The sequence below is a fragment of the Larimichthys crocea genome, chromosome VI (genome assembly GCF_000972845.2).
Source record: "Larimichthys crocea isolate SSNF chromosome VI, L_crocea_2.0, whole genome shotgun sequence".
NCBI classification, from domain to species: domain Eukaryota; kingdom Metazoa; phylum Chordata; class Actinopteri; family Sciaenidae; genus Larimichthys; species Larimichthys crocea.
In genome coordinates this window covers 16,051,985-16,073,191 of record NC_040016.1, presented here as the reverse complement: position 1 = coordinate 16,073,191, position 21,207 = coordinate 16,051,985, and the positions used below count along the sequence as shown (strand labels likewise).

The following is a 21,207-nucleotide window of genomic DNA, read 5'->3' as shown; positions in this document are numbered from 1 at the left end:
ACAAGTGGTAACCAATAATTAGTAACAGGGATGCTCTATTTACTTCATCACTGTGATCCGACTTGCTGAGTAATTTAGTTTATTGCACACAGCGAGATGTAGATTTTTACCAAAAAAATTAAATATTTATTTGTTTTCATTTCTTTTTTCTTTTTTTTTTTTTTAAAGTTTTCCATACATTTGCAAGTTAAGGTCAACATTGAATAGGTTGTGAATATCAGATGGATGTGACCAGTCCATTCATCATAATAACCCTCTCCCTCTTGTGGCTAAGCCCCCCCCCCCCTCCATGAAAGGAAATAAAATATCAAAAGCAAAATCAAATATCTCAGGATATAAAATAAATTGAACATATTGTACACATTCTCACACAAACCTGGAATGAAAATTATCTCCCTGTGGGACAAAGCTGGCCACCAGCCAATTCCATGAAACAGTAATTTTGTTTAGTCTTAAATCACTGTCGCGGTTTGTGCCTTATTGCCTTACAATTGGCTGTGGAGAGGATAAGAAAAAAATTGTTAACACAGAATTGTCCCCAGTTTGTGACTCCCAAAAGCCTTTATAAATCACTAAAATACAGCAAAAGTATGTCATTCTGACCGACCTGGCAGATTTCTTTTCTTCTGCAATTTCACTCCATCCGTTCCCTTTCTATATGCCTCAGCTTTTCATCCAGCCATTTAAGTTAGTTATTTTACAAAAGTGGTAATAGAAAATAAATACAAATATTTCCAGAATGTAATTTTCATATGACCCAGATGTCACCTCTGCATCTGTAGAGTCCTCTGCCACCACAGTCTTTGTTTCTTTGTTTGTTTGTTTGTTTCTTTCTTTTCTCCTTTTTATAATGTCCTCTTCCCCATACTTTTTAGTTCATTGTTGCAGTTACCATAGTGATCATGGTGTAAATAAATAAATAAATACATAAAAACAAATAAATACATAAATATCTCCTCCTTAAATAAATACATGTTTGTCTGACAGTTTGCCTTGGCATGGTTTAACCCTACCTACATAATGTTCTGCTCTGAAAACAGTCTCATAGCTTCCAGGAAACGTTCTCCCTTCAAACTAAAGGGCAATTCTGGTGAATATCTCTTTCCGTACTATTTTGCAGATCACCAGAGCTTTCATCTCGATGTCCGAAAACTCTCACCAAAACCAACGAGTTAAAAAAAAAAAAAAACAAGTTCAAAGTTTAACACTGTGATTTTTCTTTCAAAGAGATAAAGAGGTGGTGCCCTGTCTTTAAAGAGTACACAGTGCTGGCTTTAATGATCTCAGTAGAGTGCCAGTGGGCGAGACGAGGAGGCAGAGTAGAAGGAGGAGGAAAAAGAGGGAGCTTAAAAGTCTCTGCTGAGGAGAAGCTGTGCTAGGACCCTTCTTCATCAGGATTCCCTGGAGCGTAGTAGCCCGCCAGTTGCCTGAAACGTGGTCCCCAGTCGCTGAGGTAGGAGAAATCCTGCTCCGAAGTGGTGGACAGCGTGTGGATGGAGCTGAGTGAAAGCGCTGGTGAACTGGTGCCCTCAAAGGCGTACGTCTGGAAGGAGTCATACGGTGGCACCGACAGGTCAGCATCAGCCTGTTCCACCTTCTTTCGGATGTAGCCTTTGAATAGGGAGAAGTCTGCCGCCGCTGCTGCAGGTCCCTCTGCACCACCACCCACTCGGTTAGCCTGTATCCACTGTGGCAGTGAGCGGATGTCCGGGCCAGAATCACAGCTCTTAGCCTCTGGGAAGTCATAAAGGTTCCTCAGGGCACTCATGTCATATGCCTGAGTGTCCTGCTCCCCTCCGCCCTCGTCATTGTACTTGATGACGTTATCCCTCATGTCCTCCTCATCCTCTGCCATCCTCTGGCCCTTCCTGTGCCGTTTCAAGGTCAGGATAAGCAAGACGAGCACTGGTGGAGAAGGAGACAGAATAGGAGAGAGAAAGAGAGAGCACAAAAAAACAAGATGAGAATTCCACACAAATGATCAAATATGTATTCGTAATTTAGACAAGTTCAGAAAGAACATCTTGCGGCTTTTAAGTGTTGCACAGTTATGTTTTGTCACAGTATAAAAGTTATATATGAAATTGTTAGATCCACCTGAAAAGTAGGATGAGATAAAAGTCAAAAGAATGACAGGTTCCCATTTAAAGGATTTTATAAATTGTAATTACAGCAAGTGTTTTGAAATCTGTGGCTTTAAATCTCTTGCTGCACCGTAGACATGGATTACAAATTGGCAGACTGAGTTTTTAAAGAGCTTACATGCAAAAGTGGAATTCCTCTTCATCTTGCTAAGAATAATGACATACCAAACCCAGATTCAGGGCATTCAGTACTAAAGAAAATAAATGTCCTGAATGTGTATACTGTAAACACAGTGCTGCACATTAAACATACACATGATGGATTTTCAAGTACTTTCAATGGGAAAGTTTATAACTGCAACCATTGTAACTTTGATTCCACCTCTCAGGACAAAGGCACAGCAGGGGAGGATAATATATTATCAAGTTTTACATTTCAAATGCATGAGCATTGATTTTTCACAATCCTGATTGCCTTTCCCAGAAATATGATTCAAAAGGCCTAATGGAGAGCAATCTGTATATCAATACTCATCCAAGTCGAGTGAAAAAAAAAAAAAAAAAAAGGTTCCATTAGTATTTAAAACCACCTACCAAGAGAGGGTAAGTGACTCTGAAAATTAAGTCCGGATTAAAAAAGGAAAACAATTGAGATGGATCACGTTTTGGCCTAATGAAACGATTGGAAAACAAAGGCAGTATGTACAGATGAATCAATGAGGCTTTAATTTAAGCTTAGTTATTTTAATTACTGCCTACATTTGTGATTATACAAGTCTCGCTTAGCACCCATCCCCTGACTCCATCATCTCTCCTCAGGTTCGCGCCCTTCTCTCTGAAACCTCCACTGGCAGATTTGCCTCAGACTTGTAGCAACATCAAATGTCATTTTCAATGACAATGAAAACATATTACAGGCAGTTATGAATGGATTATGCACACTGGGGAGAATGAGAAAGATAATAAACAAATCTATTTAGAAAAATGTCTTCTGGATAAACACCAATTAAGCCTCTTTAAGCAAAGATGGATGTGGACAGGGATTGATATGTGCATGTGCTACTTGCAAGATTTACAAATACAAAAGTCAAAGAGCGGGATCAGGTGATTGCAAACCAGAAAACGAGCCTGTACGACTACAGTTTAGCATGTTATTAGAATCATTTTGAATATCTTTTATTATTTTATATTACATGAATTCACAGTAGCTGGTACTGGATCCGCTAATTTGTTCAATTATCTGCAAGGGGTCAAAATAAATGTGATTCTTTCCAAAAATATGTTTATTGGCCCACTAATCTTTCATTTCATAATATTATTATTTGAATTAGTAGCAAGATGGTTGCCATGTGCTACAGTATGAGTGGCTTTTAGGTAGTTCTGATACATGCTGACAAAAAAAAAAATATTGGTGATACGAATCAGGCATTTCTCTGATTAAAAAAAAAAAAAGTAGATGGTACTTCGATGAGGAGATGAAAATGTTTCTACTTCATTATTGAGTTTTGATTAGCAGTGGGAAGTGTTTCCTGCGGGCGATCAGTTATGGACTGTGTTATTATGTAGCAGTGGACAGATAGCCTTTTTTCTTCTTTTTAGCAAGAACAATGAGCGACTACTCTGAAGAGATGCCAATGAAGGGACATTTAGATCATTAACCAGTAGGCACCATGCATCTTCTCGAACAGATAGCCTGTTGCCTAAAACAAATGCCTACAAGCTCACAAAGATAAAAAGACTATCAATTATAAAGGAGCCTGTGCTGTCTGGCATTGTTTGATGCTCTGAACCCACCAGAACACCCATCCATACACTGTGAAAATGAGATATGGCCACATCACAGTAAAACTAGATTATTGTCAAGACATTGTGTGCCGTGTGCAGCAAATTCACACATGTTAAAGCACATGTATTTATGTGCAGAAAAAAAAAAGCCCATAGACAAATGTACTCTTTGAAAGTGACCTTGAAAGTCAGGGAATGCCACATTTCATCTTTGCTTTCATCTCCTTCCACCACTCTTTTCTTTCTCCTGAGCAAAGTGCAAAAAAGCCCCCCAAACATCGATTTCCAGCATGTCATCTGTACAAATAACTTGTTGCTGCTCCTGGTAATTGTCTTCATTTGGTGTAAATAGCCTAAAAAATAACTTGCGGAGTGAAAACACCCCGTGTGTTCCCTGCCTAAAGAGCTGTGCCAGCCTTAAGAGCCTCGCTGATCTTGAATGGGGATATTATGCAGTATCTCTGACTGATAATGTACATTATTCTCCTCTTACATTGTTTGCCGGGCTCCATTGGGAAAGCAGTGTCTGTAACCATTGTGTTTAGCCTTCTTCTCCTCCATGAATGGGGCAAATTAATTGCCACAGGGTTGAGGAAACAGTCGTGGTTTGTGGTAAATTGCAGTTCACACTGTCATGCATACTAAACAAGAGCTAAGACAATTACTCTGAATTCACACTAATGAGTAGAGTAATAGGAGGTTGCAAACTTGGTGCCATGCACTCCCTCATACATGCATTTCAGTTTTCTTCAGTTAATTGTATTAAAGGAGCATGTGCGTAGTATGTGGAAGTTTATTATGAAGCAAAGGCGATCATATGACCTCACTTCTGACAAGCTCCCACTAATAACGTGAGCATTACTGCCTGTTGGGTACACAGATACTTGAACTTGAAGCTATTGTAAACCTCCTAACTTGGAGATTAGCATGCCTCAGGCAATACTAATATGCCATGTACAAAATTTACCTTTGTAGAACGCATACGTACCTGCGCATAGCTGCCTCCTATACATACAACACTGGTCCCCATGTGTGCAGATGTTGCGATAAGCGTTCCTGACAAGACGGTTAATTTACCCTTGGGCTGCGCTGCGTTGCCCCCACCCAGGAGTTCATCACAAGCAGATGGGAGGTAATTGGAATGGATGCATGCAGATGCTGCGGTGCAATGGAATGGATTCATCACATCAGGCTATAAATGAACTGATGGAGGGACTGTTTGTTTGTAAGGTAATTAGGCAGAAATTTGTTTTCATTTTTCTCATCATCCAACAATTGATGTAATAGAGGTGGTCCAGCCTCTGGAGAGAGTGAGAGGTGCGAAAGGAAGCGTGTGTTTCTGTGTGTGTGTAGGTGTGCGTGAGGACAAGGTGCACACAGTAATGGAGGAAACGGATTGAATTGCAGTTAAAAGGTGTGTGTGTGTGTGTGTGTGTGTGTGTGCGCGTGTGTGTGTGAGGACAAGTGATTTGTCGAAGTGTGAAAATGTGTGCTTAACATACACAAGTAGACAAGTATGCCGAGTCTGTGTGTGTGTGTGCATGTGTGGGTAGGTAAAGCCGGAACAGGAAGGTGTTGGTTGGTTGATATGCAGTCGATTAAGACTGCTGCCACATGCCACTCATGTCCCGCTCCCGAGACTGTTATTCACACCACATGATAGATGTGGGAACACTGCTCATCCCTCTGATCTTAGACCCTGCAGCCCTGAGACTTTGCTGTCCATATGATGACTGGCATAAGCCAGGTGCCCTGATTTAGCCCGTCCTTCAGTGCTTTGATGAGGCAGGTTCAGTCCATTTTCTACCAATCAGTATCAGTCACTCAAAGTGGTGTGGATGTTGAGTTCCTGACACTATTTGAATCAGCACTGCACCATTGCCTTAGCGGAATCATAATTGCACAAAACAACATCAAAGTAACAGACTGTATCCATCCAAATCAACCAGGAGACAATAAAAAGAAAATGAAACAACACTTTGTACTGTGTAACTCTGTACAGCGTCTAGCTTTCCACAAGTTTAAAGGCCAGAGATTTGTTTGTAACTGAGGGAATGTCATATAATGCAGAACACCAAAACCACAGTACAGATCCAAATACTGTTTTTTTTATAGCCAGCAGAGGTTGCCTCAGATTTGTACATAACATTTTTGTTGAGGCTTTTAAAACCATGATGAATAAATGATGCCCTGCTTTTGAAGTTCACTCCACTAGATGGTTTGGTTAATGGAGGCAGAGTTTTAACGACTCTCATTAGAAAAGGCTCTTAAAAGAAATAGATAGCAATGTTAGTTACAGTTCGAGCTGCCTGGTGTCAGAATCATCCATCATTCACTGCCTGGATGATGTAAAACATGTATCGGCGCAAGCCGGTGGTGGGGGTGGGGGACAAAACACTGTGACAGCGTTGTCGTTTCGTCCTGTCACTGAGGAGTGGGATGCTGAGGAGTGGGGGAGGGGGGGTCAGAAAGTAACTCATAAAATTTTCAAATAAGACAATACTAAACCTCTTCAGTCACTGAGAGGGTGAGTGGGTCCATGGATGTGGATGTTGGCGTGAGCATGTGCGTACGCATATAAAAAAAAAAAAAATCAGAGGATGTCTGGAAAGCTTTGTCTATTTAAAGCCTGCTGTTCCAGAGGTATACAAGTGCTGAGGCAGCTGTTTTGCCTGTTTGCTCTCTCAACCATCCCCTCCCTCCATTTCACTTCCATTCATTCCATCTCTGTCTGTGTTCCAAGGATCAAAGTGGCTTGATATCATTCATAAACCCAGTCATCATCTGTGCCCCTGTTTAAACAAAAGCTCTCTCCTCATAAAAGCAGCAACAAAATGTCTAACAGGAAAGCGGCTGAATGAAAAAAAAAAGTATGTATAAAAAATTGATTTTGTTTTTCATGTCATTTGTCGGCTTTCGGCCACTGCATGTGGAGAGTCTTTCGTGAAATATACATAACTCCTAAAAGTGGTCAATCCATTAAAAGACACATGCTTGGTTGCATGATTTCATGAGCAGAGGCTATGGAGTCATGTCTTCAGGTGCAGCCCTCAATCTTGGCTTTTTACCAGTAGAGACCACTATTGAACATAATGCTCCTGGTGGTCCTGCAGGAGTAGTTGAACCTAGCAATGACCCCAGAAAAGCAATAATAATGAATCAGGCTCATCCATCCAGAAAGCCATCCGTCATACGTCCATCCATTTATCTCCTCATACTCCCATACATACATACATATACATACATACATACATGAGCACACCCATCTGCTTACCTATGAGGATGAGCATGCAGACCAGTAGTGCTATAAGTGCCCCAGGGCTGAGAGCAGCACTCATTACATAGGCTGTGGCATTGCAGGACTGAATGGCTCCCTCTGCAAAAGAAAGATTAGCATTTACTGTACAGATTCAACATCGGTTATGAGTCAGTTCAGTGGACGAGGATTAAGCACTGTATTATCAAGAGACAAATTGTGTTTTTATCATGCATACATTATATTTTCACCCAGGTGAACTCACAGCTGATGTCCATTTATCTGCAGATTTGTGGCCTTGTCTTATTTTGTTTTACCCCAAATGTAAGCTGATAAGAATTGTTTGCTGACCAAAACAATGGCATCTAGATGACCTTTTAGCACTGCTGCTGCTGATGCAGAAGGTGACAGTGATGATAATGCTAGTAATGGTGCAGCTCCTACAGTAGATCTCACCTGTGTCACAGCCGCATACATGAATGGTCAGGGTGCCTGTCGAGCTGAGGGAGGGAGGCCCGCTGTCAACCACCAGGATGGGAAGGTAGTACACATTCTGCTCATGGCGGTTAAAGCCTGACCGCTGGGTCCGGATGCCAGCTGTATTGTCTAGGTGGGTGTGTTAGAAGGACAAGGTAAAGCATAGAATTACTCATGAGTGACTTAATACAAAACCTGTCTGTCTGCTCACTGATGTTTATTTTTCTAGGCTGTAGATTTGAAGAAAATCCATCCACTGAGTACTTTCATTAGACTTCTTATTTTTCCTCCTTTCTATTGAAGACTGCACTGAGTAGAAAAAGTGCAAGCACTGATCATGTAGACCAATTTGACATTACTTAAAATGTTAAGACAAATCATAGCTTTCAAGACTTGACATTTGACAATGTAAGATGCTTGCCATTGCATTCAGAAGTAACAATGGAAGGTTGAAATCGCAGAGTGCTAAAGTGATAAAGAAAAAGACATGACAGAAAATAGCATCCTTGTTTTACATAGTCTAAATAAATCATTTAACATGCAATAATGCATGGTTCAGAGACCCCAGGGTGCCCGGATTGTCAAGTCTAACTTGGGGGTGAATGATTTCTCCTGAGAAGTGAACCGCTTTTGGGCTATTAACATTTATCATGTTTTTTTTATTTTTTTAAGCAAACAAAAACAGCAGAGGAAATGAGCGAGAGAACCACTGTTTGAAATTAAACGTAACCAGTGTATATATGAGCACTCTCCTGGAGACATAGATAAATGTAACACAGAATACAGGAGGAGGCTTTGACAAATAGAGTCAGAGAAGCTTTGTGGGTAGACATGCTAGGAGGATACCAAGCAATCCATCTCTCCGAACATATATCACCCTTATCCATGTCGCCCTAGAGCCTCTCTGGCACATGTAGAACAATCTTCATATTACTGTTTATGTACGGGAACGTTACGCCCCTGAGTTTGTCCTTTTGACTTTTACATAGAATTCTCTTCTACAGCTGTCTGCTGTTGAAAACGATTTTCTGCAAGCCATGTGAATACGTATAGACGGAGGCATCTTGTGTAGTTATGAGACAAAAAAGAATAATGTTAAAAAGTTGCCAGTGCCCATGTTTGATCATCCACCTCTATCTTATGTCCTCTAATATATACAACAAAATAAATTTGTCTTTGCCTTCTAGAATTTCACGGCATATTTCAAGGCTGGCATTGTCATGGTCAAGGCTAAAACTAGACATAACTTACTTAGGCACAGGTGTGATTTGCAATAAATGCTAATGTCAGCATGCTCACACTAACAAGGCTTACGTGCTGTTTAGTAAGTATAAAGTTTTACTTATTCACTGCTGTACAACAGGACTGAGACTGATGGGAATGCACATAGTTTTGGAAGTGTTTTGGTCATTAAATATATAATATATAGATATATTATTATAAGATATATAGATATATATATATATATATATATATATAAATATAGAAAAAGTAAAATTTTGACCTGCTGTTGACAGTAGATAAAAAGTCAGGGGATCACTAAAGTAATTGGAATATATCCTCCGTGGGCCATGTATATCTGTACAAATGTTCATGCCAATCTGTCCAGTAGCTTATAGGATATTTCTGCCTCAACCAAAAAGGGTGGATTGACCAACAGTCACAACACCACTACTGTATCTCTACAGCCACACAGCTAGTGTGACTAATAAGAAGCAGTTCAAGTTTAGGGTAAGATTGTGCCCATCATTAAGAGGAAGTAATGCTGACTATTGGAAGTAACGTCCTTTAAGCCAAAAATAATGTTGCTTCTTTTGCAGACAATCTTGAACCTGAACCCCATAAGAAAGGGATGCTTTATTAAATAAATAAATAAATCACAGCCTAAAGACTTTTACAGTATAGCCACTTTATGAGGCTGCATTATAGCACAATGTACAACTCCTCATGGATGCTAAAAATAAGAAATAAATAAATAAAAACAGGTAAAATGATGGCAGATCATCATGTAACTACATAATTTATATGATAAAGATGAGGTTATGCTGTACACACTACCAGTAACAACTTAAACGAGTTTAGCAACATGGGAGGTGGAGGCAAAAAAAAACAAAAAAACAAAAAAAAACCTTTTCATCATAGCGTGTCAAGACTTGGAGACAGAATGCAATGTGAGGCCATGATGGGGAAAAAAATAAGTGACAGATTGAAAGTGACAGGCTGACAAATGTGTCCATGAAGAGAGACAACAGTGTGAAAAAAAGAAGAAAAAAAGAAAACAGCGGTGTAGGGTTTTATTTGTCTTTCACCAAAATATATACAAGATGCTATGGTGTTGTGTAAATGCATGACGTGTTCTAGAGTGAGAAGAAGTAACATTTATATCTAAGCATAAATATACTCATTAATTATTCTTCCAAGTTACCACTACACCGTTTTATATTTCAGTTGTTCACCTATGCACATCTACACACACAATCACAAAAGTAGGGCTGGAAATAATGAAACCGTGATGAAGTGCTCTTCTTGCCTGTCTATGCATGTGTATGTACAGTATATGTGTGTGTGTGTGTAACGCAATGTTATGTGTGTATCCATTGATACATGTGAGCATGCACACGTTGACATTTCCCTAGCTCGGGCTGCTCCCCTGACATTTTCCTGGTGTCAGATCAATCTTGATTTAACCGGATGTCACATTCACTTAGATACACATCTCTAAAACGGAGGATCTGCAAGCATGTTTGCAAAACCACAGACTAGCACGAAAAAACACATCTTCCTGACAAAGCAAAGTCATCACTGGCAGGCACAGTGATTTTTATGTTTCCTTACATTGTGCAGGTACATATACATATATAAATGCAATATTCTCACTTGAGAAAAATATATAAGCTAACATTCCATGTAATAGAAATCAGGAAAACAGTGTGTTAAACAAAGTATTTAGGGACATTAATATATTTCAAAGAAAAGAAAATGTATAAATGTATAAAATGATATTACTGTGAAAACAATGCTCAGCTTAGTGTTAGCATTTAGTCATGAAAACCATTGCAGGGAAAATGTACAAAAAAAAGTATATATATATATATATATATATATATATATATATATATATATATATATATATATATATATATATATATATATATATATATATATATATATATATATATATATATATATATATATATATATATATATATATATATATATATATATATATATACAGTATATATATATATATATATGCCAACAATATATTTAAACTCTCCCATCATGATCTTGAACTTTCGTCAAGCATAGTTTTGCAATGCTCACACCGACTCATGCAAAGTATAACAACCAGTTTTAAATACACCTGCTTTTACCATTATACCCTAAACAATCTAATTATGCTGATCATGCATCAGGACAGCCACTTAAATATGCATCTTCACACACAACTCCAATATACGACTTCTCACCTTTGACATCCCAGAGGGTGAAGTGTCGATTGCTGGAGTCTTCCGGGGCCAGGGTGAAGTAGAAACGATGTCCCGATTGTGGCTCATCTCTATCCACCACGCTGATGGTGTGAATTAGCTAAAGCAAGACAAGCAACCAAAGCAGAAAATGAAATAAAAGCAGAAGAAAGAAAAGAAGGTTAGATTTTCTACTCAGAGCCACTCAATGGGAACAAGAAAATGAATGTGAAAAGCACTTTACACTTTACAATTCAAATGCCTCTTTCATGAGGGAGGTGGAGTGACTGCACTTGGATGCAACAGACGCAGAAGGCTTCCTTATGAAAGTGCAGTTCAAAGGGGCTCCAGTCACAAGGAGATAAAAACTTCTTTCTTCATAAAGTTGACATAGAAATATATATATATAAAAAAAATGTCTTACTGTTAGAAATGCAAAACTGCTTTAAAAAGAAGCCTCACTCAAAAGAGAAAAGGACAGAGGTTTTCTGTGACTCTGCCATATTTGCTCTAAGACAGAGAACAGTCAAAATGCAAATGTGCTGAAGAACAGAAATAAAGACACGGACTCTTGGCAAGGGTGTTGTCCTCCTTTCTAATGTAATAATAGTGATCATTGACACTGAAAGATAAAACTCAACCGTGATCCAATTTTGAGAACTCTGTGTGGACACAATAAGGTGAGATGGGATTCAGTGTGAGCTGAACAGACATCAAACAGCCCCTGGAGATCACTTCACCTTAACACAAGCCTCTCTGTGACAATTCATCCTCCTCTTATACTGTTAATCTGCAGCCAGTGTCAAAGCACGAGCTGGTGAATGATATTTTCACATCACATCCGTCCACTCTGTTTCCTCCTCTGGAGGTGAACCGCATTCAAACCCACGTTTCTCATTATGTTGATTTCCTTCACCTTTGTTTTCACACTAAAAAACAAAATGTTGAACCTCAATAAAGCAAAGCATATAAGTTGCAGACAATACATTATGCAAAATCTTTGAATTATTTATTTATTCATTTTTTTTTCTATTCATTTTTTGTTTTTTAAGAAGAAGAACAAAAAGCAGAGCAGCATGATGAGCCAAGTTATTAGATGTTTTGGCTAAAAAGTGGAAGCCTTCCGGCATAATTTGAAACTCAACTTGAATCCTCCTGGTATTATATTACTTTTTATTTTAATGTCTTGAAACTGTCCCACTGTTAACTGGAGAACACTGATAACATGCTTTAATAAGTCACATTCCCAAAAAATATGTTGGCCGAAACTATAAACTACAATAAGTCCATCAATCAGACACTACTGTGAGAGATGTATGATTGCCTTGAGCTAATGAAAGCTATTCATTTTCTATTTTATGTATGAGTGAAATATACTCACATTTAGTCTGAGAATATTTCAGATATAAGATTCTGCCTATTTTTTTTTTTTCAGATTAAATAATAGATCTATGCTTTTGAAAACATACTTGAGGAATGATGTGATTTCCTTGTTTGTTCTTTTTCCCACGACTACTGTTGCAAAAGCTGATGTTGCACAGCTCAGACTGAATAATATCTGTATAGCATCTATGCTATGAAGGAAGGTGGTTTTGCTCTTTTGGTTGACACATTTAAAAATATATATATAGTGACTTCTGCAATATTTTGTACAAGTCAATTTTGAAATATGAGGAAAAGCTTTATAGCTTGATGAAATAATAATAATAATACTACAAAAAAAAAAAAAACAGCAGCACACTGTATTTAAATACATCTAAAAAAACAACATTTTAAATGCATTTGCATCTGCTGCTGGTGTGTTGTCACACAACATCACAAAATGCAGCAGACACGAAGTACAGATGGCAAAGATGTCATCTTGTCAATAACACGATAATTGGCTTTATCCTGGTTTACAGAATGGAAGCCCAGTTTTGTTTATTTGCTATCTGTCTTAGCCATTAGTATTTGTTCATCCCACTCCTGTCTGCCTTTGAAAGTATCTACTCCCACAGCACAGTTAGCCGTCCTCACTATTCTACACAATGAACTTTCTTTGCAAAACAATTTCACTTCGCATGTAAGCAATTCTGCATTCCCCAATAATCAAATTAAATAACTAAAGCATTGGAAGTCTGCTGATAAACCTCTGTTCCACACACAGGTGAGCAGACAACTCCTAGAACTACCATCAGAATGATTAAAGCAGGATGTTCGATGGGTGCAATTCCTTTGTATGGTCTTACAAAAGCTTAAGGTATTCGATACGATCAAGGGAATGCATCAAACCATTATTCAACTGTTACAGTAGCAATCTCCTCTTTAAGGGGCCAGATACTTATAAAATGTTAAACGTGGCTTTGTTTACTGGGCTGAACCCTTCCTCTGTCTATCCATTCTCCTTCACCTTTCTGCCTCTTCAGCATGCTCTCTCTATTCATCACTGTGTTTTTCTTTTCCTCTGATTCCTTATCCTTTGCATTTATCTTCTCCAAAGCATCTCCCTCTCATCCTTGCCCTTTCCAGAAAAATGTGTCCCTCATTTATCATCCACCTGCTAAATTGATTATCCAAACAATAATTCTAGAGATATACTCCACACTTTCTCACACATGAAGACATCTGCTTGAGTTTGATTTTTAAGCCCATGTTGTCTGTCTGTGTGCGACAACCTCATTCATTTAACACTGAACACAACTCACTGAATTATGCGCCTGAGCGGTGGCTATGCATTACTGTGACTAAGTTACTGCACTACACTTCCGGGCCACAATTGCACCTTCACAACAAACAGCTCCTCAGCATTGACGTTGCATCACAGACACAGAACAGGCTTAGTCATACCCCAAGCTCAGGGAGGCTGTTTGGGATAATATGGCTTACTTTGTAATTACAAAATGCGGCATGATTTCAGGGTAAATGACATGCTTCAGCCTAAGCACGCTGCAGAATGCGCACTCGAGAAACACACAGAAACGTATGCAAATGAACTAGGAATTACTGCGTGTATTCCTACAAAGGTGATTAAAGGTGAAAAAAAATATATCATTACATGCTATCTCAACGCTTACCTATGGTCCTGTTGCTATAGTTTCATAAACTGTCATAGCTTCTATTGCTTTTGAGAGGGAGGCTTTGATTCTTGTGAATGTGAATATGATAGACTAAAGATGATGCAATGTTATATTGCAATGGTAAAGTAAGCTTAATGAAACGTGTAATGCTGTCCAGATTACACTTCTCTTCAAAAAATCTAATGTTCACACAGCAATAAAACCCTAATGTTTTCCAACTACAGTATCCATGCATCACAACTGAGATATGATTACGATACCAAATATTAAAACCACTTTGCTGTGAGGTTAAAAGCAATATACATCAGCTGTTTATGATGGGCGTGTACAGTAGTCGAGTTGTAAAATGAAACCAGGGGGGACGGTGAATTTTTTCATTTATGTGACATATTTTCCAGCAGGGGGGTCTGGGGGTCCTTCCCCAGAAAATTGTGTATTTCTTAGATGCAGTTTCCTGCATTCTAGTCAATTTTAGGCTGACTTGCTCGACATGGCAAATCCTCAGTTGCATGGCCTGCACAAGACAATACTATTTATCGGAAAGAAACAAGAACCACTTAACTATGGACATCATGTCATTCACATCTTTTTTAAACATATTTGTAAAAACATTTTAAATATCTTTATTTGTGAATGTGCTCAAATATTTTTTTTAAACACAACTTTTTGTATGTTTTTAACATCTTTGTGTGTTTTTAAACACATTTAAATACATTTAAACACATTTTTGTTAAAAAACATCTTCACTTAAAAAAACACATTTTAAGGAGGAGGAAAGAAGACTTCGAGTTTTAAGACGACGCGATGTTTGAAACAAGCGGTATTAAAGAATATGAACCAGCAGCTAGCAGCTAGCGGTGCTGCTAAGGCTAAAACAACACAGAGTGTGGATGATTGACACCTGTCACCTGTCGACCAATCAGAGTCAGGAGAACCTATTAGTACCGCCCACATTCACCTTTGACCCACCAATGACGATCCAGAATGTAAACAACCAGGGGCTTTGTGACTGATTCAAACTAAAGCAGAGACATTAGCAGCGTTTCTTCGCGCTGAAATAAAACTTTTGACACGAAACAGCAAAGATCAGACATACTGTGTCGTTTTGTGGATTTTTTTTGCTACTCTTTGGGGGCTAGCTCATCACACAGTGATGTGAGTTTTCATCGCACAGTGATGAGACACATATCTTTGTAAGATATATTTTTATTTCCCCCCCCGCCGCGCCTCCCCTGAAGTCCTCTGGCGCCCCCCAAGGGAGGCGCGCCTTACACCTATGTCAGCGGTCACAAACCGCTGACATAGGTAATAGACTGATTATCATAAAGCCCCCCTAAATGTCGAATGGTAATTCTATTTCCAGTGTTAAATATAAGTAATTTTCATGCATTGATAAAATGTCATAAGGGATGGAAGAAGGGATGACCATTTTGGAAGAGGGATGATTTTAACCATTTTTCCTCCAGGGGGGATGCCATCCCCCCCATCCCCCCTCAACTCCAGTACTGGGCGTGTATCAGTTTAACCAGCAGTTGTTGTTACATTCAAAAGTCAGGATACACCACTGTCCTATTACTCAGCATAGAGGTGCAGCAGTGCAATTTTAGCGAAGGTTCTACCTGGATTGATACATCCTGACTGTATGATGTCTGTGCTATAGGCATCAGAAGACATGGCCAGTGTGTTTTCTCCATCATGGTTGAGGTTGGATAAACATCACATTATCTCTGGCTTTGGGTCTGAACGTTACCAACAAGCACATGTTGCGAATGCATAGTAGTTGCCAATAAATAACACTTATAGGAGATGAGGTGTAAAATCTGCCACATTAGTGCATGACTAACTCACGTTACTGTTCCATGCAGTTTTAAGTTAAAACAGTTTTGACATGTCAAAGATGTGCTACTGAAGTTAGCATGCAAAACAGGTAGCCCTGGCCTGTACTTTCTTGTAATACCACTTGTGCCGCTAAAGACCATAGTGAGTCACTCAGATACTTAGTCTGCCCTGAGTCCAACATGAGAGGATGAAGACATAGAGAACCGGCCATAGCAGCTGCTGAGCGTCAGACAGCAGCTGAGTGCCGGAGAGCTTGAGGAAAGAGGAGGAGGCAGAGCCAGACCTTCTGGAGGAATAAACACCTTTATGTTGGTCATGCTGGATTCTACTCTGATCCAGAGCTGTTACCAGTAAACCTATAGTTTACTTTTTAAACTTTTGCGATACAAAAGTGAATTTATCGTCTCACGTCTGCTGTCTGCAGCAGTAAGCTGCAGTGATACTACTTCATATTTACACAAAGAGCGACAACAAAACTGATTTACACTATCGGTTGTATTTTAGTATGAACCAAGGTAGCATAACATAACCATGATCAATCTGAACTCTATTCAGAAAACAAGGATTTTAAAGGTTTTGCTTATCGTTTGTGGACAGACCTTATAAAGTATACACCATCAATGCATTGAGGGTGGGAGGAGGGGAAATGCTTTTTCACAAATTTCTATGCAGCAGGATTGGGCTACACTACAAAATATGATATTAGATTGCTGGATGGAAAAACAGCTTTTAAAGGCATACAAACAACAAACAGGTGTGCACTTGAAAGTAGCCAGATGTAGATTTCAGTTAGTTTAAAAGGAGAAAATGAAGTAGTTTTGCAAAGAAATGTATTGGTTCTTAGTAGGAGTCAACTATTCTGAATTGCACCCGACTTCTGTTTTCGTTTGTTCTCATATGAACAGCAGAAGAGCAGCAGAAACCTTGAGCTGAAGACCATCAGGAATCCTGTCGATTCACAGTGATCTATAAAAATACAACTGAATTGTATACCAAACGGACCATATATTATCTTCTCATCATTCTTTGAAGCACTTTAAGGTTTATTCCAGTCTGAAGGTAAAATAATAATGAGCAAAGAGAAGAAACTTTAAGAAAAAGTGTTATTATCAGCCAAAGGATGAATCTACTCGTTTCTTTGAAGAAATATGAACAGCAGTGAAGATGTAGTAAGTGAGCCATGATCTGCATCCTGTTACTGTGCCCTCAGCAGGGGGACTCTCAGGCGGCATCTCGGGGTGAGTGCAAACTGCTGAGGGAGAGCAGGAAAGTGAAGCGAGAGAGGGAAATGAGAGAGGAGGAGAGCAAGTGTGTGGGAGTTTATTGAGCAGCTAGCAAAGCTCCCTCAAGCACAATTGCCTAATTAGATTTCTATCTAGCAGTCCCCTTTCCTGACCCCCTTAAATCTCTCATCTCTGGAAAGCTAGACGGGGAGACTTTCCCAAAAGTACATCCCATCTACACTAGAGATGTCTGAAAGGTCAAGGTTGTGAGAGGGAGGCGGCTATCTCATTCACAGCAGAAATCAACCACGATGGCAGAGGGAAGGTAATGAATAAATAAATAAAGAAAAACACACAACTACTTAAAATAGATGGAGTAAGGTTCATCTCAGAATCCTGGAATGCATTACAAGAGTCAGAGGTGTGTTTTCCAACACACCTATTATTTTTGGTGGTAAAAACACATCTTTATTCTGTAGTGGAACATTAAAAAGCCCTGATGCATTGATTCATGCAATTTCGGGGAGTCAAAATGGATATTTTTAAGTATGAAGCTATGTAAAAAGAGTCAAAATGGATATTTTTAAGTATGAAGCTATGTAAAAAAATAAAGAGCTAAAATAAAAGTAAAAGCTTGATTTTCTTTCAAGAAAATACTATATATTTTATGATAACCTAAATTTGTTTGAGCAAAATACTGTAGATATATAATTTGATTGATCCCTTATTAGTAATAATATAATAAAAAAGAGGGGACTCTTTTCTGATTAACTTTAACTATTATATAACTTATATAATATAAGTTCCCCAGTCTTTGGCTTTTACTGAAAGTGTGTTTTATAGTACCTCCAATTGTGGAAACTTGTTACCATGATGCCAGATTTAACAAATCGGCATTCATACCTGTAAGTGCAAGGGTACAATGAATACTTATAGAAAACGCAGGCATTTTTGTGCTATTAATTCACACATTTAGATAAACATCCTATATTGCTATTGGCAAAACCTTTTTATCTACTATTGTACATGATAAAGCTGCTTCATAAGTCATGAACCCCTGACTAAACCACCTCTGTAATAAAATATTTTAAGAGGGACATGAGTACACAAATAGTCAGCTCGAATAAATCCAACTATAGATGTTTGGTGTAGCCTGGCTGCACCACACTCTAACTACATAATTCAAGGTGAAGTTTATACCATCAGAACTTTGGCGTGTTTGGAAAATTGACATTATTTTAAGGCTTAAGGTTCTGTTAAAAAATGCTATAGCATTCTAATATCAGGTCAATTTTAGGCTTTAGATATATAGCCCTTGGCCGCTCAAGTGTTTAAGAATTATTTTACTTTTTTTTTTTTTGGTATAATACACTACCTCTAGTGACGGTGGAGCTAATGAGTGTTCAGGCAGTAAATCTGAGACTCCCCTCTCCAGAAGAAAATTCAACCTTGGTTGATTGATATAGATATGAACTGGATAAATCCAAAATCAATGGAAATAGTAAATATTATAGCCTCTCTCTGCTGATTTGTCTGATTCAACGTTAACATTTGAGAGACAAAAGGAAGAGGCATTTGGCGAGTAGAACAGATGACTCACTCAGTCTCCTACTCATGAAATACTGTCTGCCAAAACTGTGAGTACAGTATGTCTGGGTTTTCTCCTCGTCTGTGTTGGTCCGCTTCTTTTTTTATTCACTTCTGTTGTGCGCCTGTGTGCCCGAGTGTGTTTGTTTTAGTATCCTTTGTATGTGCATGAGGTGAGTAAGTGTTGCACTCACGTGTATGTGATGTGATGTGATGTGTGTTTCTGACATGCTTAACATTTAGCTGTTTCAAACTGACTCTCTCAGGGGTTGGAGGTTGGCGGTGTTATGGCCAAGCTGAGGTGATCTGTCACAGTGACCCTCTCAGCCAGCTGTGAGATGGCACAGCGAAGCTGACAGGCCTCTGTTACCGCAGGCCATACTTAGTATTTGGCTTTCCACCCAACCTTTTTTTTCTGCACACATGGCACTATATGATATCTGTCCCTTTGCATTTAGTCGGATAAATACCACGAGGTGGGCGTGGAATGGGCTGAGAGGCGAAGATTGTGTTCACGTGTCAGTCAGTGAGGTGCAGCAGACTGGGAAAACTGGCAAATCGGGACATGAATCCAAAATGGTTGAAATAAAGAGGGGGTTTTAAATGTTAAATTGAAAATTACACTAACATCATTGAAGTGTGATGTGTATTATTTATGTCAGATCCAATACATGGCTGAATTGTACTGTGGTTAAACTGCATCTAAAAACCTTTAAGACCCCCCTTTTTTTTTTAATGGCACTAAATTACTTTACAGTTAGCTTTGTTATCCAGAGTAACATGCAGTAACTGAACCAGCAAGATGTGGTAACATTTTTCCCCTGAGATTGAGACCAGCCTTGAATCAAAGTGTAGAAATAATTGATTAGTCAAAGCTGTATTAACAGTAAAATATAGTAAAATATGACATCTTAAAACATACATTTGGAAAGTGACATCAGGCTTCATTTTAGAAAAGACTTGTTTGAAGTCTAAGAGCTTAGCTCCTAGGGCCAAGGGCAACATTATATTATATATTGGGTTATGTATATTATTATTTATGTAGTGTGGTAAAGTTAGAATGAGGGTTGGTTTAGTTGAGTGTTAAGGCGATGGAGATACAGAATACATCACATCTATTCGGGTCCTCCAAAACATAGAAGTCTGAATGTGTGTTTATAGTGCAAACAGAGGTAGTTTGAGAGAGTTTGAAGCCCAAGGCAAAAACCAGTAGGATCCTCTCTCTGCCTTGCTTTACACAGCCATGACTAATGAGACAAGAACTTGCTTCTAGTAGAATCACAAGTACATTTCAAATCCAAAAAGAAACCCAAACTGCACATTAAACCAGGTGGATAAAATATACTGACTGTGCAGACAAACCCATAACTGATCCTCTAGAAATGGATTAAGAATGTATTTCTCCTTGGCATGGTTGTGCACATGTGTTCTACATGATAGCATGATGAAGTGCAAAGTGTGAATCCAATCTGTATTTAGAGTGTGGCTTTTTCCTTGCGTTTCTCTTTTTCTTATTCTGTCTTACTGTAAAGTCACTTATTCTGCTTTCTCTTTCAACCTTTGAACATTTCCTCAACATGGGAACCACAGACAAAAGGTGCGAGGCTATTTAACACTTCATGTCATGGCCTTGGCTTGAACTGTGTCTCAAAGCAAAAGCTGCTTAGCCTGTGTCACCCTATTTTTTTTTATTTTTTTTTATTTACTTCTCAGCCGACCCTCCCCCTCCTCCCTTCACATGCATTCTCCCTCTAAACACAAACAAAATAGGCTGTGTTGCCAACTCTCAAATAGGATCAAACCCATCCGCGGTTAAAAGGCTTAGGTTAATCTGATTTTTCCTGTGGTTCCACCGAAAGCTAGACCGGAGCCAGGGAGCTGACACTCCATGAACGCGACCGGGTGATAAAACAGCACACAACAGGAGACAATGGAGCCCTCCTCATTAGCTTAGTAAACCAGGGGTTGATCTGACATATTAAAAAAAAAGGAGTGTGACAGTGAAGGCTGTGTGTATACAGCTCCGTGGGTGTGTGCATGCATGTCTTTATTTTATTGTATCCTGCGTCTATGTCTACGACAGGCATGTGCGATTCTGTTTAGCATGTCATTCATGTTAAAAGGAAACAGGAAGCGGATTCAGCTGTAGTGAATGGACGGATGGAAGGACAGGCAGACGAGTATGCATTGATGGTTATGTAAGCAGAGGTTTTTTGTCCCCAGATGGCGGTTAAGTCCCCACAAGTCACTGCAAAAGCTTTTCAAGTCCCCACAACACAATTTATACACACATACATATACAAAAAACACATAACTTTCTGATCTATGTTTTAACAGAAAAAAAAAAAAACTGTAAATAAAAAAACTCTAGCTTAAAAAACAAGGCAAAAAAACACAGTCTGGAATATGCCTTGCTGTTCCACTGACAGCTTG

General features: G+C 38.9%; 1 protein-coding gene across 1 annotated transcript in view; it reads right to left on the bottom strand.

Moving 5' to 3' along the window:
- Nucleotides 1-333: 333 nt before the first annotated feature.
- Nucleotides 334-21,207, bottom strand: part of cdh22 (cadherin 22) — a 142,182-nt gene continuing 121,308 nt past the window's right edge. The window contains exons 11-14 of the mRNA XM_027279848.1: nucleotides 11,073-11,190; nucleotides 7,582-7,731; nucleotides 7,144-7,245; nucleotides 334-1,905 (exon numbers count right to left, since the gene is read on the bottom strand). Coding sequence (XP_027135649.1) covers nucleotides 1,376-1,905; nucleotides 7,144-7,245; nucleotides 7,582-7,731; nucleotides 11,073-11,190 — 900 coding nt within the window. The 3' untranslated portion in view covers nucleotides 334-1,375. The remainder of the gene's footprint in view (nucleotides 1,906-7,143; nucleotides 7,246-7,581; nucleotides 7,732-11,072; nucleotides 11,191-21,207) is intronic.